Raw genomic sequence first — 21,153 nt, forward strand, 5'->3', positions numbered from 1 at the left:
AGAGACCAGCCACCTCAGTACTGAACAAGGGATTACACAATTTGGCTTGTTTCCTCCCTGACTTGATCTCTTTATTCACTCTAATCCAGGGACACTGGCCCCCTAGGTGTCCCTCTAACATGCCGGACATGCTCCTCCTAGGGCCTTTGCATTTGCTGTCTCTTTTGCTTAACAGGTCTTCTCACAGATATCCACATAGCTCATTTCCTCACCTCCTTCAGTTCTTGAAATAATGTCATTTTATCAGTAAGGATTCCTCTGATCATTGTATTTAACTTGCAACCCTCCTCCTCACCCCTTCTTGCTCTTAATATTTCTCCAAAACATTTATCTCCATCTAACCCATGATATAGTTTACTTACTTGGTTTGCTATCTGTCCCACTGGACTATTTCATTCACTGCTACATTTTCTACTGGCTCGAATAATGCCCAGTATGTAGCACACATTCAGTAAATATTCATTGGAAGAATAAATGAATAAACACACAAAGAAATAAGCATTAGATCACAATAACTAAGGGATAGCCCTGTAGCCCCAATTTTGAAAGTAAGAGAATATAATTATTTCAGATAATTGGGAAGGACAAGAAACCAACATTTATTTAGGACCTCCAACATGTCACTCATCTTCTAGATATTAATCCCCAAATTATCATCTCCATTTTTAGGTAAGCAAACTCAGAGAGGTTAACTATCTTCCCCAGGTCACGAAGCTGGTGAATGGAATAGCACATGTATTTTTCCATGTCCTTCCCTGCTTCTTCATTCTTTTAATTTACAATGATTTCTTGAATCATTACCATTTACCAAGCATGGTTCTAGGCACCTAAGATCAGTGAAAAACAAAACAAAACAAAAACACTGCTCCAGGGAGTTTATGTTCCAATAAACAGACAATAAGCAATTAACATAATTAAGAAGTTATAGTATATAAATATGAGGGCACATAAATTATATACGATAACAAAGAATAAGTGTTACAGGAAAAAGAAAAAGTACAGGTAAGGAGATGTGGCAATGCTAACTAGGGTGGAAGGATGATTTGCGATTTTAAATAGGGCAGATCCAGTCTCACTGTGCAGGTCACAATTAAGCAAAGACCTGGAGATGAAGTATATCCATGTAAATATTTGGAGGAAAAACATTCCAAAAGGCAATAAGCAGTACAGTAATCCAGAGCTGAGAGTGACTGGCATATTTGAAAGCAACAAGGCTAGTGTAGCTGTCACGAAGAGAGCAAGGGGGAGAATAGTGAAAGCCAAGGTTAGAGAAGCAAAGGGGAAGGATGCAAACTGTAGGGTGCAGATCACGTAGGAACCGGTACGCCATTATAAGAACTAGGTCTTTACTCTGTATGAAATGGGGAGCCACTGTAAGGTTTTGAGCAGAGAAACAACATGATCTGATTTAGCTTTTGAAACACAGGTCAAACATGAAAAGATGCTCAATATCATTCACCATCAGGGAAATACAAATCAAAACCACACTGAGATACCACCTCACACCTGTCAGAATAGCTAAAATTAACACCACAAGGAACAACAGCTGTCGGGGAGGATGCAGAGAAAAGGGGAACCCTCCCACACTGTTGGCGGGAATGCAAACTGGCGCAACCACTCTGGAAAACAGCATGGGGGTTTCTCAAAAGTTAAAAATAGAACTACCTTCCAATCCAGCAATTGCACTATTAGGTATTCACCCAAAGGATACAAAATTACTAATTCAAAGGGGTTCACATGTCCCAACGTTTACAGCATTATCAACAAACAGCCAAACTATAGAAGGACCCCAAATGTCCACTGACTGAATGGAAGATGTAGTATATATACAATGGAATATTACTCAACCATCAAAAGGAATGAAATCTTGCCATATGCAACAATGTGAATGGAGCTACAGTGTATTAGCTAGGCAAAATAAGTCGGTCAGAGAATGACAAACATCTTATGCTTTCACTCTCATGTGGAATTTAAGAAACAAAACAGATGAACATATGGGAGGGGGGAGTAAAAAGAAAAGAGAAAGGTAAACAAACTATATCTTAAAGATAAAGAACAACCTCAGGATTGATGGAGGGAAGTGGATGAGGGAGGGGCTAGATGGATGATGGGTACTAGGGAAGGCACTTGTTATGATGAACATTGGGTGTTATATGTAAGTGATGAATCACTGAATTCTACTCCTGAAACCACTATTGCACTGTAACTAGAACTTAAATAAAAATCTGAAAAGAATACATACATACATACATACATACATGAAACACAGGTCAAGAAGTAATTTATACACAATGTTAGAAAACTTTCTAAAGGCAAGCACTTTGTGTTAAATTTCTCTCATAATCTGCCTTGGAATCTAATATATCTTTACACAAATATTAAGTAGTACTAATTATAAAAAGAGGACACAACTGGGGCACCTGGATGGCTCAGCAGGTTAAGCACCCGACTCCTGAATTTGGCTCAGGTCATGCATGATCTCAGTTTGTGGGTTTGAGTCCCACATCGGGCTCCACTCTAGAAGCACAGAGCCTGCTTTAGATTATCTTTCCCTCTCTCTCTCTCTGCCTCTCCCCTGCTTGCATTCTCTCATTCTAATATAAATAAGTAAACTTAAAAAAAAAAAAAGACTACACAACAGAAAGCCACTTGAAGCCCTGCTGATCTATCTCCAAAAGGCAGCCAAAGACAAATAGATATGGGGACTCTTGGCACCAATTTCTCACGGCCTTCACTCAGCAACTAATACGCACAAATATATGCAGCAAAAACAATAATGATCTCAAAAGGTCTTTCCATATTCCCTTTGTCTCCATTCTCCATCAGTCATTACTTCTATTTTCTTCCTTCCATTCAACGTCAAACTCCTTGAAAAAGAGAACTACCTCCCTTCCCCGTCCCCACTCACATTCTGACCAACTCTAATCTTTAACCAGTACTTCCCTGCAACTCATCTCTTCAGGGCTACTAATCACCACCTTCTTTAAGAATCCAGTGGACATGATTCTGGGATTCCCCTAACTCAGCCCGTCAACAGCATTCAGCACAGTTCTCGGCTTTGGAATGATCTTATTTCCAGTGCTTTTCCTTTTACCCCTCTGGATGCTACTTTTTGGTGTCCACTGCAAGCTCTCCCTCCTCAGACAGACTCCTTAGGTTACCAGGCCCCTTCCTTTCTCTATACCAGGAGCTGGCAAACTGCAGCCCACAGCTATATCTTGCCCTGCTGTTTTGGAATAGTTTTTTGGATTTCAGACACGTTTTAAAAATGTCTTGTCTATGGCTGCTTTGATGCTACAGTAGACAGAGTTGAACAGGTATGAGAAATTATATGACTCACAAAGCCTAAATGTTTACTCCCTGGCCCTTTACAGAAAGTTTGCAAACTCTAGCTCCATACCCTCTCCCTAAGTAATCTTGCCCATTTTAAATACGTTCTGGCAATTCCAAAATTTATTTATCTTCAACCTCATGTCTCCCCTCTTCTATCGAACTACCTATTAAATGTATCTATGTCAATGTCCCATAGGGAAATTAATATAAACATGCCTAAAATTAAACTTCTCACTCTAGTCTTCTCATCTCCTACCTACTTAACTACTCAAACCAAAACTCTAAAAGTCACCCTTGCCTCCTCCCACTTCTTCTTCTTCACATACAACCTATTGTTCTGCTCATTCTAGCTCCAAAATATACCTTCCACCCATCAGCTTCTCTCTGTCAGCACTGCCACGCCCCAAGCAAACCTACCAGATTACCACAGCAGCCTGGCTGACCTCCCTGCTACCGTAACTCTTTCTCTTCATATCCGTTCTACACAACAATCAAATCATATTCTATCTTAATTTTCACAGCAACTTTACACAGTAGTTACTATTATTGTTATTCCCATTTTACAAAAGAGAAAATTCAGGCTTAAAAAATTTATGTAACTTTAGTAAAACTAAGAACTATTATGTGGCAAAGACTCCACTAAATCTTTAGACTATAAAACTTATATCCTTTCTTTTTTACAACTGAAGGTTTGTGTCAGAATACAATGAATCCTTTCCTATATGACTTCTTATACTTTCAGTCACAGAATAAAGTAATTTCAATAGTTAACTGAACATATAATAGCTATTATTATTATATACATTATTTAACATTGTATGTTAGATTTAAATATGTTATCATGTAGAATATATATTTTAAACTTTTTATACAGTATGTATTTCATATATTTTTACATATTACATTATCATGTCATATATGTGACTAATAACTGAATAATTAATAGCTAATCCAATATCCTATAGCAGTTTTGTTACCAGCTACCAGAGTGAACCATATCGTACACTCCTCTGCCATGAATTTATTCTTTCTGATCGAATTCTCTATTTCTTTATCATATCTAGCAATTTGTTCTAGAAGACATGGGCCTTCTCACATACTTGAGTCATAAACCAGGTTTCCCCAAGCCAACAATGTTTGTTATACATTGTGTCTTGTCATTAGCACAGGTGTGTGGTTAACATGTATTTAATATGTAGTATGTACTGCTAATATTTAAATATCAGAGGATATTGCAGCCAAGAAAAATCTGGATGATGAAAAAGATCTGATAAATCCGCTGGAATTAAGTAGTGACCACCCATTATGCTCCGAACATGTGCTCTTTAGTTGCCCATATATTTACAATATATACCAGGATAAATTTACATAAAAAATAGCATTTTCCACCTGGCCTCTTATACACTTAAATTTTTTACCTTTAGTCTATACTATGAACTTCAAAGGACAAGGAGGTTGTATTCTGAAGATTCTGTTTTACTGTCTGTACTTTATAATAAATATAACATAACAAATATATAATAAATTATATATAGCATGCATGAGTGACAGTCTCAATGAAGCTATGCAACTATGCACTAAATATTTTAGTGCTCAAAAGTAAAAGACTTAATTTTCCTGTATTACCAGTTTTTCCGTAAGAGCAACTGGCTGTCATCAAACAGTAAGTTACAAAAACGTGCATTTTTCCATCTTTAGTCCTTTCCTTTTGTTAAATGATCAACTCTGAACTTCTACAACTTCTTAACTCTAGAAAGAACATGAACTACAGTGTTTTCAAAATCCGGCCTTCTCCCCAAATTCTAGTTTGCCCCAGGGGGGAACGCAGCTTACCACTGCACGTCCTGTTGTCAGCATTAAGAGAGTAGTGGGCAGGGCACCCACAAACAAAACCCCCAACTGGCACAGCCAAGCAGAGGTGGGAGCAGTGCCCATTGCTGGAAGCACACTCATTCCACCCTGCCTGCCGAGAGGAGTGAAAGACGAGGATGTCCATCACATAATCCAAATGGCCCTGAATGATGGTGCGGTTTTGGCCACTGGTTTTGTTGGCACGTTCAATGCTGCGTCGGCTCCAGTCCGTCCAGTAGATGTAATCTTGGTACTGAGTTAAGCCAAAAGGATGAGGCAAGTCATCTGCTATAACTTCCCGGTTGAGTCCTATTTTCAGAAAGGCAGTAGACAGGGGAAAAACAGAGGTATGAAACATGTGAGGGTAAAGAGTTTTATTGGCCAAAAGAAAAAAAGTTGTAACATATAAAATATTACATTTGTAAGCAATTTAAAATAGAACAATTTATTTAAAAGCAATTTTAAAACCAGACCAGTCCTGTGAAATCAATCCATCTGCAGTCTGACCCCATGCCTCAAACCTCCATTCTTGCTTTAAATCTCTTGAGTTTGTTTAAACTCCAAATGGTCTGTTTTGACTGTGATCTTATTTTCTCTCCATAAGGGTTGAACTTTTCGTCTTCCTTCCATACAAAGATGGAAATGCATATACTGTATTTTACTAGTATAAAAAGTCACTTCAGGAATACCTAGGGAGTTATAAATTCCACCACAAGCCCAACAATAATGAAATTTCAACAAAATAAGGAGATGCGAATCCAAGAACCTGGCCCACTATTAATAATAATAAACAGGATACAACGTCAGACAGAGAATCTAGACATTCATATGAATTTCTGTTAATAGTATCTAACCAATGGCAAATAGCAGTTATGGATTTCTGCACAGAAAGAATAACATACTATCTACCTGATGAAAAAAAAAAAAAGTACAGCTTACCAAGCATATTTGAAGATTCTATTAAGTTGGTGTCCAGGTCTGTCCAATATAGCCTCCTTTTAGCATAATCAATAGTTAGGCCGTTTGCCCGCCCCACATTTGGAACTAATGTAGTACGTTCACTTCCATCCATGGCAGCTCTGTCTATCTTAGGTTTTCCACCCCATTCAGTCCAATACATAAATCTAAATTCAAAACAACAGATATGTAACAGGTCACTTTTGATTATTTGGGAGAAAGGGTCACATTCATGCATGGTAACTAAATAAATTTAAAGAAAATATACACTAAATCAAGGAAATCGGTGAAACAAAATCACGGTTATGATTTTTTCAATTATTTTGGCACCCTCAACTAAATATTTTCTCTCATATCCTAAAAAGGAAGTGAGTCAGCTTTCTTTAGTCTTTCCAATGAATCTGTTCCATCCAAAACCCAGGAACTGGAAACAAGCCAGTAATATCCATACTGCAGACTTGCATTTATACGACTAATATTCAAGAAGATACCAAAAACTTACTGGACTCAGAATCTGATTCACTTCCTCATAAAATATTTTTATATCTTTACATATTTCTGAACACAAGTAATTGGAGGTTTTAAATTTTTAGACTAATTTTTCAACTTATATAATCATCTCCCCCCAAAAACAAATTGCAGGAGTGTATCAAAGGAAAAATTAACTAGTCTTTAAATGGAGTTAAAAAGCAAAGTTTGAAATGTATTTGGTCACACAGTCCAAAGGAACATACTATGTGTATAAGAGCAGTGAATCACCCCTTATAGTGTCAGCTGGGCAGTAAACACTACTACTATAATTCCTGTAAAATTTTAGAATACTCTCTTGCTTTTTTCCAAGTTTTTCACATTAACCTTAGAGCAGCCCCACGGTATAGGCTGATATTTATAGATGTAAAGAGGCAAAAGCAATAAAAGAAATGTGAATGATCTAATTTCTTTAACTAAGTCACATGGCAGAGCTAGAACAAGAACCTAATCCTTAGTTAAGTACTTTTCAACTAAACTAGTAAGGTGCTAGTTTTGAGACATTCCAAATACTGAAACTAGAAAAGCACTCCACATGCCAACTCTCATCAAATACCTGAGGACAGACATTTACTCATCAGCCAGTCGGCTGACGGCTGACTTGTAGCAATGCATGAACATGCTTTTTTGAAAATTAACGTTAGTCTTGGGCTTTTGCATTTGCACTTGTCAGCTGACAGACACGTGCACACAAGAAGCAGACAAACAACTGTGAGACAAATGTCACAGTTGCCAGCAGCCAAATAAACTGGAGTCCTTAGTCCCAACTATGAAATTTATCTGTTTGGCAACTAATGCTTAGAGTGAAGACCACCGTAATCCAACCACAACATGTCAGCGCAGAGAAACCGTCTCTGCTATAGCCTTCTAACTAGATGGTAACTAAGTAATAATGGAATTGATGTCATTTCAAGCAATCTATTTTTAATTACAGATAGGGTAAATATGCTTCTGTGTTCACATTGTTAACTTCTGCTTTTAGAAGTGGAATTATTCTTCCAATTTCAGATTTCTTAGCTGTTGGCTTTTTAAAACTTGCTAAATCACATAAGAGGATCACCTATCCTTGAAAAACATTGTGTTGTAAATAATTTTTTTAATTGAAAACAGTTTACTATTTAATATCAAAGTTTCTCTAAGCTTTTAACAAAGATCAAACTAACTGTCCACTTTGAATTAATGAATAGTCTAAAATGGAGCTTTTTAAAATGCAGCTATTTCTTAGTACACGGCATAATTTCAGTGGGTTTTGGAATCTGGTTTAACTTCAGACAGGATGCAAGCAAATGCAAACTTGATATCCTTAAAAAGGCTGTTTATTAGCATACAGATATGATCAATAGTATTTAATTAGTAATCTATCTCACCAATCTTCCTTTACCTAATGTTAATAATGACAAAAGACACAGCTAATAATTAGTTCTAAATCAGTGAAATCTCAACTAATGGGTTTTAAAATAAAGCCTACCTACAGTTTATTGATCAGATTCCTAGTAACCATTATTTAAGACATCAAAAATACAGTCCGTAACTAGGCTATGGGCAACACACTTGCAAAGAATGCATCCATAAAAGCTGTTTACCCTTCAGCAGGGTCCAACGCAAGAGCTCTGGGACTATCTAGGTCTTTCCACACCAAAACTTGTCGGTGCTGCCCGTCCAACTTTGACACCTCAATTCGATTCGTTCCTGTGTCTGCCCAGTACAGGTTCTTCCCAAGCCAGTCTACTGCCATGCCTTCTGGATAATCTAAGCCGAATTCCACCACGTGCTCCAGGGCACTGCCATTCATAAAGGCTCTGCTGATGGTCTGTAAGAATAAGATTAATAACAAAATCACTTGGCTTAAGTATAAAGCACTATCCAGAAAGCAGAGTTCTGGTTTTTGTTGGGTGGGAGGATCCAGAAGCATAGCTTCTTAATACAATTCACATATTTTACAGGCACAGAAAAAGCCTGATGTCAATCTCTAATAAATGCAACTGTGACCTCAAGTCAAGCCAAGGAGAAATTTTTGTAATTTCTTAAGGACCAGAAATTTATTCTAATAAGACAGTGGAATAATTTGCTTTTAAAACCTATTAGTAATCAAGTGGAAAAAATATGACCAGAATGCTGTAGACTCAGAAATGGTGGTCAACTTCCTAAAGGTTCCTGAGAGTATGCCATATCATTGTGTCAATCTGAAAAGATCTCAACAACCCTATATATACGTCATAAATGTATATAACCATTATCAGATTATTACCACTGTAGCTCTGGGTTCCCAAAATTTCATATCATAATTCAAGCCATTAATAATGGCTGCTACTTCTTGGCAAGCACTACCTTAAGCACCTTGTGTATACATATTTCCTCATTTAATCCTCGAAATAGCCCTGCAAGATAGACATTATCTCTATTTTCAAGATGAGAAAACTTAGAAGACCATACAGTACAAGCCAAAATATACTTATTTTACTTCATTTATTCATTCATTTAATAGATTTTACTGAACACCATTAGAATCCAACTCTGGCTCCAACACTCCATAATTTTTGCACATTAGACAAATTTTACACAAATTATCTGAAATAAGCCCAAAACAATCTAGAAGAAGGAAAGATTATTCTCCAGATTTTCTGTTCGGGAGCTCCTTTCTCTTATTGTCTCATAATTGCTTTTCAATATTTATTTTAAGAAAAAGAAAATAAAGGTATATTCTAACTCATAATTGGCATTTTCTACCTCAGCCAGACTACAAAATTTTGTTTAAAATAAGTCAAGTCTCTATAAGCCTTTATATGGGACTTCAATTGTTTACTCTTTAACTGCAAAAAATGTCACTCATTATCCTCAAATGGAATAAAGCAGAGAAAGATTATGTCTTGCAGATTAAGAACACTCAAGCAAAGTATCTTGTATTTTTAAAAAAGCACTTATTTAAACACTGAATGGATGTTCTCCTTGATTTCCTTTAAAAAGTAAAGGACTTGGGGCGCCTGGGTGGCTTAGTCGGTTAAGCGTCCGACTTTCACTTAGGTCACGATCTCGCGGTTCGTGGGTTCGAGCCCCGCTTCGGGCTCTGTGCTGACTGCCAGCTCAGAGCCTGGAGCCTGTTTCAGATTCTGTGTCTCCCTCTCTCTCTGACCCTCCCCTGCTCACGCTGTCTCTCTCTCTCTCTCCTAGAAATAAATTAAAAAATATTAAAAAAAAAAAAAAAAGTAAAGGACTTTTGTTGAATTCTGCCTATTAAACAAGGGGGAGTGATTACAGAATGAATACTGAGAAATTTTAGATGCTCTTTTAGTCTCTGGTTTTGACATTCCAATTCTTTTAGCTAACCTTGAGGGATATATCGGTCCAGTAAATACGGTTGTCTGTCACATCAAAATCCAAAGCAGAAGCTTCTTTGACACCAGTGAGAGGAATGGCCACATTATTATTGTTAGTTTCCAAAGAAATTCGCCTGATATCTGCTCTCCGTGAAAACAAAAGGAAAGCCTCTGGGACAATGCAAGTCTTCATGTCACTGATGAGCTCAAAGCCAATGGGGCAGGCACAACGAAGGCCCTGAGGCCTGTACAGGCAAAGATGGCTACATCCCCCATTTTCCTCTGCGCAAGGGTTGGAACCTAAAAGATACGTTAATTATAAAAGGGCACAGGACACACACATCGACACAATCAACTATTTTCACTTTAAAATGACTAGGCGTGTGGTTCACAAAGACCTATGATTATATCTGCTCCTAAATATAGCTTCAATCCTAATCTCATAGATGAATACTGTGAGGATTAATAGAGAATAAAAAGCCAGGTGCAGTGGCACAGGCCTGTAGTCCCACCTACTCAGGAGGTTGAGGCAGGGGGTCTGCCTGGGCCCAGGAGTTCCAAGTTGTAGCGTATGCACTTTGTTAGGTCGGCTGTGCACACTAGTTAGCATCAATGTGGAACCCTCTGGGGAACGGGGTACCACCAGACTACCTAAGGGCTGTGCGTTGGCCCAAGTTGGAAACGGGACAGGTCAAAACCCATTGCTCAGCAACTGGAAATAAAAGACATGCAAATATTTTCCTTTGTACCCACAGTAAGCTTTAAAATAAGTTATGTTATTCATACAATAGGACAGAATTCTTTTAATGAAGCAGGTGTGTGCGTGTGTATATATGCAGCCCTTCAAGCCAAACTATGTAGCCAGAGTACTAAGCCAACATTTAAGAGGCACATTCCTTGTTGAAAAATAATTAATGGATGATTTCTATATTCTCTCAAAACAGCAACAATTTACAGTGGTGCTTTATAAGCCACTATCTATCTATTCTCATTCTTGGCATCCAACTCTGAAGGAATTTTTGAATTACTTACCGATGATTCGATGAACATTTGTGGCCTTTAGGCCCATGAGGTCAGGAAGTTGATCTATGATGATTTCCCTCTCTGCACTTCGTTTATGTACTCTTTCGATGCTACGCCTCTGCCAGTCAGTCCAGTAAACATAGTCACCCAACAATGTAAACCCAAATATGTGAGGAATTTTGTCTTCCACCAGTACTCGTCTCCCAGTGCCATCAATATTCATAACCTTCGAGTTTAAGTTTAAAGACAAGAGGAAAAGATGTGGACTTATTCTTCAAATGTATATAAAATGACAAATCCAACCGCCTGTTATATCAAAACTGAAAAGTGTCATCTTAGTTATTTTTATTACAGTGCTTTCACAAAATGACAACATGCTAATTTAACAAGAATGATTTCAAATGCTCAGTATAAGCTCATATTTTACCTCCTTTTCTCCATCTCTTATTACCCTTCCTTCTAAAACTTCTGGCAATATTAGCTTTAGTATGTGTCTCTTTTATTAAGTGACTTCGTAAAAATTAAAAATATAGTATCATTACCTTAAATTTGCTTGCACATTTGTTTTTATATTATGATGTACCTTCATATACATTATTTGATTACATATCTTGTTTTATAACATACTTTATTTTTCCTGAAAGTTCTGTTTTACATCTATATGGAAACTGAGATTCATAAAAGATCACACAGCTGAAAACATAGCTAATGTCTTGTTTAGGATGTTTTCCACTTACTATATTTTTGTATTTTACGGTTTTTGTTTGAAAATTTTTTGAAAGCCCAAGATGAAAGGGCTCTTGAAACATCTCTCAAGTCTCCTAAGATTATAATTATAAATGTATCTGGAGTTTATACCACTCTCTGCAACTAAATTTCCAGTAACTAGATGTACCTACCGTCTCCAACTACCCCATTTAACAACATTATTAAATTCATTCTGACCCTCTCATAAACTCAGCAATTTCCGTACAAGTGGCAAAGGCATCTTTTCTGTCTCTGCATTCTAGCAACATGTACTAATCTGTTCTGAAAGACGGAGTCAGTCTGTTAAACCACCAAGTTGGAAGTCCCCAACTAAAACAATTTCTACCATTAAAGTGGCCCGTGTGCCAGGCAAACTGGACTTCAGAAATGTTATTCTGGGGGCGCCTGGGTGGCTTAGTCGGTTAAGCGTCTGACTTTCCGACTTTCGCTTGGGTCATGATCTCGCGGTTTGTGGGTTCGAGCCCCGCGTCGGGCTCTGTGCTGACTGCCAGCTCGGAGCCTGGAGCCTGTTTCAGTCTGTGACTCCCTCTCTCTCTGACCCTCCCCTGCTCACGCTGTNTGATTTTTGCCAGCCTTTTGAAATATTTTGTAGGGGCGCCTGGGTGGCTTAGTCGGTTAAGCGTCCGACTTTCGCTTGGGTCATGATCTCACGGATCGTGGGTTCGAGTCCCGCGTCGGGCTCTGTGCTGACTGCCAGCTCGGAGCCTGGAGCCTGTTTCAGTCTGTGACTCCCTCTCTCTCTGACCCTCCCCTGCTCACGCTGTCTCTCTCTCCTAGAAATAAATAAAACATTTAAAAAAAAAAAAAGAAATGTTATTCTGGTACTAAAATTGTGTACGTGCAAACAGTATCTGTTCCTGCCATGCTACAAACAATATTATGATTTATGCAAGTATTAATTTTTTAGCCATAAAATTAGTAGAGAATAGTCCATAAAAGTCAATACGGTGATTGCCTAAATGTAATGACAACCAGATGTTATCTTTATCTCTTAAAAATTCTTGCTGACCTTCCAAGAACAGCCAAACCTTGAAAACAAAGTACTTAAAAAACTGAGTGAGCAAAACTGTGCTATATCCTTGTATTTTCACAGGTAAATATCAATAAATATTTCATTTATATCTGACAGAAGAGATTATAACTGAATGGTTATCTGTTCATATCAGCTACAACAGGACTTCCATTAAGCCAACTGTATAAATCTTTGTTTAAACAGAGTATTTTTAAAGCATAGCTTTTTTAATGTTTATTTTTTTTATGACTTTTTATTTTTATTTTTTATAATAGTTTATCGTCAAGTTGGTTTCCATATAATACCCAGTGCTCATCCCAACAAGTGCCCTCCTCCATGCCCATCACCCCCCTTCCGCATGTCTCCCCACCCCCATCAGTCCTCAGTTTGTTCTCAGCATTCAAGAATCTCTCATGGTTTGCCTCCCTCCCTCTCCCCAACTATTTTGCCCCTACTTCTCCCCCAGAGTCCTCCATTAAGTTCCTCCTAATCCTCCCATACATGCAAACATATGGTATCTATCCTTCTCTGCCTGACTTATTTCGCTCAGCATAACACCCTCAAGTTCCATCCATGTTGCTACACAGGCCAGATTTCATTCTTTCTCATTGCAATGTAGTATTCCATTGTATAGATAAACCACATCTTCTTGATCCACTCTTCAGTTTAATGTTTATTTTTGAGAGAGAAAGACAGAGACAGAGACAGAGACAGAGAGACAGACGCATGCAGAGTGCAAGCAAGGGAGGAGCACAGAGAGATAAGGAGACAGAATCCAAATCGGACTCCAGGCTCAGAGCTGTCAGCACAGAGCTTGAAGTGGGGCTCAAACTCATGAACCGTGAGATCATGACCTGAGCCAAAGTCAGACACCAAACTGAGCCACCCAGGCACCCCAGAAAACATAGTTTAAAAGAATACTATTCCAATTCCCACCTTAAATACTGTTTAAAGTTAATTTCTCCTTAATTTGAGACATGACTCTTGACTTTTTACATTCGTGTCTTCTTGCAACAGATCATTTCTGGATATATTTGATGTTTATGTTCTATCTTAAAATTACTTTGGTGTTTAAAAGCAAATGATCTAAGCAGAGAAAAAGGGTCAATAATTTGTTTACAAAGCTAACTAGAACGTGACTTCTAGAATAGCAGGAACCTAATTCATCCATTTATGTGCCTGCCATATCTCCTATTAAAGAGTCTGACAAAGAAGTCAATAAATATTTGTTAAGTAATTTTTAAAAGGAGGTAGGTTTCCTAAGACAGTCACTCAAGAAACCTTCCTAAAAATGGAAATGAAAATTTATGTAACCATTATTATCCTTAGATCCTACAGCTTAGCCATTTGAATGAAAGGTATTCTTGCCCAAATTTTAAATCCATGTAGAAAATTTAAATCCATGTAAAAAAAAGTCCACACTACTCCCTACTTTTGGAGAATGGATACATTCCTGAACACTCCTAAAAGCAGAGCTCCAAGAAAGAATTTCTGGCCCCACTGTATACTGACTGGAAACTGTGATCAGAGTGAAAAATCTTTCCTTTACAAGACGTATAACAGAAATGTCTTTATTTTAGGCAGGGAAAGTTTATTTTTTAAAACTCTGTACTTTTATTTTACCTCCATCCAAACACAGAGATTATCTCTTGTCTCCAGCATCTTCTTCTACCCCCTTATGAGAATTTCCTTTCAGTACTATTTCCTTCCTTCCCAAGGACCTTCAATATCTCTCTCTTCATAAGGTCCCTTTTTTCTGCCTTTATCACAACACAATTTCTCCCAACTTAGAAAGACACTGTTTAAAAGTTCAATGATTCTGTTTTTACTGCTATATTCTTCGAATATCTGTAACAGCGCCTCTGCATCTTAAAATTCATTCCCTTACTCTCCTGACTTCCAAACTCTGACTCAGATGAAATAAGTCTACTGAAAATGGTCAGGGACTACCTCCTTGCTTTTCCCAGTTCTTGTGCTCTCTTGCTTTTGTGTCGTTGTTGTTTGTTCTTAAACATTTGATACTCGTAACCAACCACTGAAACTATACACTGGATTTTCATAGCACAATATGACCCTTTTCCTTTTTTTATAGCCAGAACAGCTTTTTCTCTCTTCATTTTACTGAAGAGAGTTCTCCCTTCCTTTTTCAGACCTGGTTGGATATTTTCCAAGGTTTCCTAAGTTCTTCTCTGCAAACTACCTTTTAAAGCTCATCAAATCTTATAGCTCCTACTATTATCTTCTGTAAAAATAATTAAATAAATAATAAATATGGAAAGTTCTAGCATAAGGTCTCATCAGTTTCTACTGCAGTATTTCCAACTGCATCTCCTGGAAAATGTACTGTTACGTCATCTGAAATGTCATATACTTAACAGTGAACTTAAGGGAGTTCACCATCCAATTGGAGAGTTACCAACACACACTGCTAAATAGTATGCACTGTACCACTCTAAAATACTACCTTCTCACAAGCTTAGAGTAGGCACTCTACCTAGGTAGAGTAAATTATGTCTGATTTGATTTTTTTCCTAGTTTCAGTATTATCTTAAATCAATTACTCTGCATTATCTTACATTTAACAAACTAACACTAATTTTGCTGTACTATGCCCCAATACTGACTTTCCTATTAAGATTTATTTGCTCATCTAAAGGTACACACTAAATGCCTAATACTGAGCTTCTTTAGAAGAATAAAATTTACGGGCACCTGAGTGGCTCAATTGGTTAAGCATCCGACTTTGGCTCTAGTTATGGTCTCACGGTGGTTCATGAGTTCAGCTGGTGCTGGGCGCACTGCTGTCAGCCCAGAGGTCACTTTCATTCTTCTCTCTCCCTTTCTCTCTGCCCTTCCACTGCTCATGCTCTCTCTCCCTCTCTCTCAAAAATAAATACGTATTAAAAAATGTTGTGTCAACCTGCAACATTTCTGTTCATTCTAATAAATGAACAGCTTAAAAGATGGCTGTGTAAGCATGAATTTGGATAACAGGCAAAGAATGAAACTGAAAATCACAGTAAGAAAAGTAACAAAACCACAATTTCAAAAGATGCTTTTAGTTTACACAATTGAGCATCTTCTATTTAGTGGATGAGTACTCCATCTGCTCTCTAAAAATCTCTCATGGTTGGCAAACAATGTTCTGGCACACTTGGATTTCAAAATATAAGTCCTATCACTCACTGGGTACCCTTAGGCAATTTCTCACAAGTAAAACAGGAAGAGAATTTGTATCACTGAATTATTTAAGGATTAAAGAAAATAATGTTAACTATATAGCAAAATATCAGATGTATAGATGCTCCATAGATGTTGGTTCTTGCCCTTTAAAATTATTTTAATAAAATGCTTTACTCCCTCTTAGTAAACAGGTCTATTTAAATGGCTGGAATTGATTAAAATGTAGTGCTTCAAAATAAAAACTGATACATCAATATAAAAGAATATGTGGAAATAAAAGACCAAAACAACCACTGAAGAATAAAAACAATACAGAGTCTCCTCCGTCCTGGCAACTAGCGGAAAACTACAGGGCTGCAGCCTTATTCCCATTTCCAACCCCAATTCGTACTGTTTGCTTCCCCCACTTAGATGTACATTAACTAAAACAGCAGATAAAAAGGAGCAAACAGTTTGATAATTCGATCACGTGTATTTTGCTGCACCAGATCCTTGCTCCACCCACCTCCCTCCCAGCCCTAAATCAAACATTAACAAACATATCTAATGAACACAAATCTCCATGAAAGACATCATGATGAATGCTAAGAAGGTTGTAACAGGGCAGTTGCAGCTAAGGGATTACAATTCAGTCGAGGAGATAAACTATATTTACATTAATACCATACACATATGTCCCTCTCTGGCCTATATCTTATCAGAAAAAAGTGTAGGAAATAGCAGGAGCTCAAGTCCATCTTGAAGAATTAGAGGAGTTCTGACAAAGGGAAAGAGAAAAGGATTACTTTAGAATAAAAGAAATCACACGTTAAGACACAGTCAAGGATGCCTTGTGTGACTGACTTTGAAACAAATGCTTTGAGGCAGAAAGAACACAAAAAGGACCCAAAGGAGATAACATTAGATCCCACCCTAGAGCAGGTGTGAAATTTCAGGACGAGACCTCTGAGAGCACCTTACAGGAGAGCAACATGACAAGGTTCTGTTTCAGGAGGATCTCATGGACCTCTGTCACTGTGTTCAGATGGTGCTAAAAATATTCACCTTAAATACAGAATTACAGTTAATAAAACATTTTCAATTAGTGCGGGATGGTGATAGAGGTCCAAATCCCTTATCTGAAATTCTTAGGGCCACATTTCAGATTTCAGATTTACTGTGAAATTTAGAAAGGGGAATACAACGCATATGGCATATTGCCTCTGCCTGGCTCCAAGGAGCACTTGGTTACCAAATACATTATTATTTTTGCAGCAAAAACACATACATATTCCCACAAAAAAAGGATAAATAAAGACTATGGATAGTCTTACACTGCTTCAAGTCAGGTTTTCCACCAAATGAACTACCGGAAAGAAGTTGGTTTTGAGAGCTTTTTCCATTTCAGAATTACACATAAGGGATTAAAGATTAGAAATGCTTTGGTCTAGGCCCTTGTCAAAATGGTGTTTGGATCAATGTTAATGCTGCTTTAAGTGCAAGCCACGGTCTCAGGAAGAAGAAAAAAGGAGCAAAGAACCTATTAAAAATAACAGGTTTTTAGCAACATCTGTCAGAACAACAACAACAAATGGTAATGAAAGTCTTATAAAGACCTTTAGATTAGCACAGTGGCCGGGAACTCAAATACAGTTCCCTAAAAGCCACAACTAAGGATTCTGTAGCTTTACCCACTAGAGCATTAGTCCCTTTCAGCTAATCCTTTTTCTTTCACTTTAAAAGCAAAAACCAGAATTGTTTTTTGTGAGGGTAGGGGGGGAAGGAGGTAAATAAAGTGCATATTAAAGCTAGATATATCACATCTATCTCCACCTAAACCATGAAATTAAGATGTGCTACAGATTTTTAAATGAAATTTTAGAAGCACATTGTTTCCCTTAATTCCCCATCTTCCTTGTAGTTTTTACAATAGGGTTGGGTCTAGAATAGTACTGCCCAAGAGAAATATTTAAGCGTTGTAATTTTAAATTTTCTAGTAGCCACATTTTAAAAAGTAAAAAGAAACAGGTAACATTAACTTTAATACTATTTTTTACCTAATCCAATATATCCAAAATATTTTTATTTCAACATGTACTCAAAACTTAAAAATGTATTACTGAGGGGCACCTGGGTGGCTCAGTTGGTTAAGTGTCAGACTTTAGCTCAGGTAATGACCTCACAGTTCCAGCCTGTGTCAGGCTCTGTACTGACAACTAAGAGCCTGGAGCCTACTCTGGATTCGGTGTCGGTGTCCTCCCCCCGCCCCTTGCATTCTGTCTCTCTCAAAAATAAACATCTAAAAATTAGTTTTAATTTATTAATGAGATTTATGGGTTTCTTTATACTAGGTCTTCTCAGTATGTATGTATTTAACACTTCAAGTATATAGATACTTGAAGTTAGAGTAACCACATTCAGAGTAGCCATATGTGACCACTGGCTACCATAATGGACTGCACAGGATTAGAATTTCATGGTGGCAGCTATCTAGCCTACAACAAATTTAATTTACTCCTTTTTTAGATTACACCACTGTCCTCTCTTACACCCACCTCTGACAAAGGTGCCCTATATACCCTTCAGGCTCAGTAAAGCCACAAACAATGAAATGTCTTCCATTTGGTCTTTACTTCCTCTTCAGCTATACTATAATTAATCCTAACACGGGTTAATATTACTTCAAAAAATGATTTCTGAGGAAAAAATTTAATAGAATTCTAATTCCCCCTCCCCCCCCCCCAGCTTTTATCACATTTGCAAATTCACATTTTAAAGCACTATCTGAGACCTGGAAGAGCAAGGACAAAGGCCTGATTCTTTCATTTCTTTTAGGTTATCTCAACATTTAAATATTAAAACTACAGTTATATTAATAAGATAGTTCTTATCTGTCATCTCCTTTGCTCTCCCACTAAGGGTATTCTAGATTGACCATTTACTAATAATAATGGTTAAAGATGGTGGTTCATGAGAGTCTTTGCTTTACTTATGTCTGACATTTTTCATAATTAAGAAAAAAGGGAGGAAAGATAAGGTGCAAGTCCAAGGGCACTTGAATAATAATAATAGTTGTCATTAATAAATGCTATTACCACTTTTGTTGCTGGTATGATGTGGAAAGCAATTATAAGAATCCTCTGAAGAGATTAAGGGATCAACAGCTTAAACAAAATCTGATTGTGAGACTTTACATCTAAAGAACCATATATTCCCCTTTATACATAGTCCAATGATTACTTTCTGAAATTGTTTCTTTACATTACTTTTGCAGAAGTGACACTTCCATTAGAAAATGACATCTCCCCTAAATACTGCTCTTTTATCAGCTACACAAACTCTTAAGTAGACAGAAGCAACACAGTGAAACAAGAACATACTGCTTTGTCTCAAAGAAAATCACTGTTACATTTCTCATATACAAGTAACAGTTTGGGGCAGGTTACTAGGTTTGCAAATATGGTTTTAAGCTTCTTATGTTTAAAATAACAACACAAATCCTGGTTAAAGCTTGCTTGTACATTCTGAACCCAGAACAAATGAACCATTTTAAGTGATTCCAAAAGATTACCCTTATGCTTTCAAAGTGAAGCCAACACTAATTAAATCTTCTGGCAACTCCTGATGGTGTGCTTTAGTGTATTACCTCAGAGTGGCTTAATTAGTTACACTGAAATTGGGCTTCTGTCACTTCTAAAATCTACCTCCCAAATCTGAACCAGAGTCTCCAGTGGTTTTAACTGCTTCAACCACATTGTGGTAGGGATTTAACTATTCTGAGGCATTCCCAAATATTACAAACCACAATGAGAATATAGACTACAACAGGAAACAGATGTGGGTTAACCAGAATAGCTCCACAGAAAGGAAGTAATAGCAAACCTTCCATAGGTATCATATCTGCTCTTTTGAGCAGTTTCATCAGCTTATTAAATGTCAAGACCAGATTACCCATGAAATTTCGGAACACAGCCAGTCTACTACCAAAGCTGTTGCTACGCAGCTCCACTTGACTAGACACGTTCAGAGATGGACAGCAACAGGACAACCAGGCGGCCATCATAAAATGAGCGAGAGTGGGAACATGACCACCTGAAACAGAAACTTAACATTTTATGTTCACAATGAACCCTTCCTCTTTTAATGTTCCGGCCAATGTCCAAAATAAGTAGGGAATTAAAACTTATACATAAAGAGACAATATACCTCACTGGAGGTTCACTGATAATAGGGTATAAAATAGAATTTCACAGAGGTAGTATTTTTAAAAATGGAATACATATCCAAGGAAATAACAGTTCAATCATGCAGAAGCTTCTTGGGGTGACAAGAGAAATGCTTTGAATCTAGAAGGGGAAATAAAGAGACACCATGTACCTGTATGAGAGAGTTAGGTAAAGGAATTACAGTGTTGCATTTTAAAAGCCTTTTAACCTAGTTTAAGATTTATTGTGTCTCAGTAAATACAAGTGATTTTTAATATGAAAAGAAAAAATATCATAGTTGCATTATGTAGTTTTATTTTTTCAAGGAGTCATGCTCAGAATATTAAACATTTGCAGTTAGTATGCTCTTTTACAGATAGAGCTAAGAATTGCTACTGTGGCCAAAGCTTTCTAAAACCAAAATTACTCAGGAATACTAGAAAACTGAGAACAGATTTTCAGTTGAAAGCATTATTATGATCAACACAATACCACCTTGGTCAGTTATACTCAATAGCTTCATGAGACACTTCTGAGAGCCCCACTGTCCTAGGGCCTTCAAAAAACTCTAATGCACAAAACATTAAGGGAAAACTGCTCTGTTTCCTCTCATTCTTTTCAAGCACAACTAAAATAAATTCTATTTGGAGTCTGAGTAGAAATAATACTCAACACCTTATTACCGAAAGACAAATTACTCCAGTTACCAATGAGCATGCCTTATGTTCAGATACTCTTTAGTTCATTTTAATTTTTTAAAGTTTTTTTTTTTTTTAAAGTAATCTTTACACCCAACATGAGCTCGAACTCATGACCCCAAGATCAAGAGTTGCATGCTCTTCCAACTGAGCCAGCCAGGCGCCCCTCCCCCCAGATATTGGTTTTTAAATACTATTCTTCATTAAAAAGAACCATGGATCCTTGGAGTAAGAGTTGATTCTGGGGCTGAGGCAAGAGAAATAGAAGATAAAGCTGAATACACTGTTGTTCCAAAGGCTTT

The 21,153-nt window shown here is 37.3% G+C and overlaps 1 protein-coding gene across 3 annotated transcripts in view; it reads right to left on the minus strand.

The window, feature by feature from the left end:
- Positions 1–21,153, minus strand: part of LRP6 (LDL receptor related protein 6) — a 179,677-nt gene that overhangs the window by 53,199 nt on the left and 105,325 nt on the right. For all 3 annotated transcript variants that reach the window (XR_005529788.1, XM_039239926.1, XM_039239925.1), the window contains exons 8-12: positions 11,016–11,232; positions 9,994–10,283; positions 8,253–8,479; positions 6,124–6,308; positions 5,167–5,493 (exon numbers count right to left, since the gene is read on the minus strand). Coding sequence is in view for 2 of the 3 variants with exons in the window: in XM_039239926.1 (XP_039095857.1) it covers positions 5,167–5,493; positions 6,124–6,308; positions 8,253–8,479; positions 9,994–10,283; positions 11,016–11,232 (1,246 nt within the window). In the remaining variant the exon portion in view is untranslated. The remainder of the gene's footprint in view (positions 1–5,166; positions 5,494–6,123; positions 6,309–8,252; positions 8,480–9,993; positions 10,284–11,015; positions 11,233–21,153) is intronic.

The sequence above is a fragment of the Hyaena hyaena genome, unplaced genomic scaffold, assembly GCF_003009895.1.
Source record: "Hyaena hyaena isolate Hyena2069 unplaced genomic scaffold, ASM300989v1 scaffold_164, whole genome shotgun sequence".
NCBI classification, from domain to species: domain Eukaryota; kingdom Metazoa; phylum Chordata; class Mammalia; order Carnivora; family Hyaenidae; genus Hyaena; species Hyaena hyaena.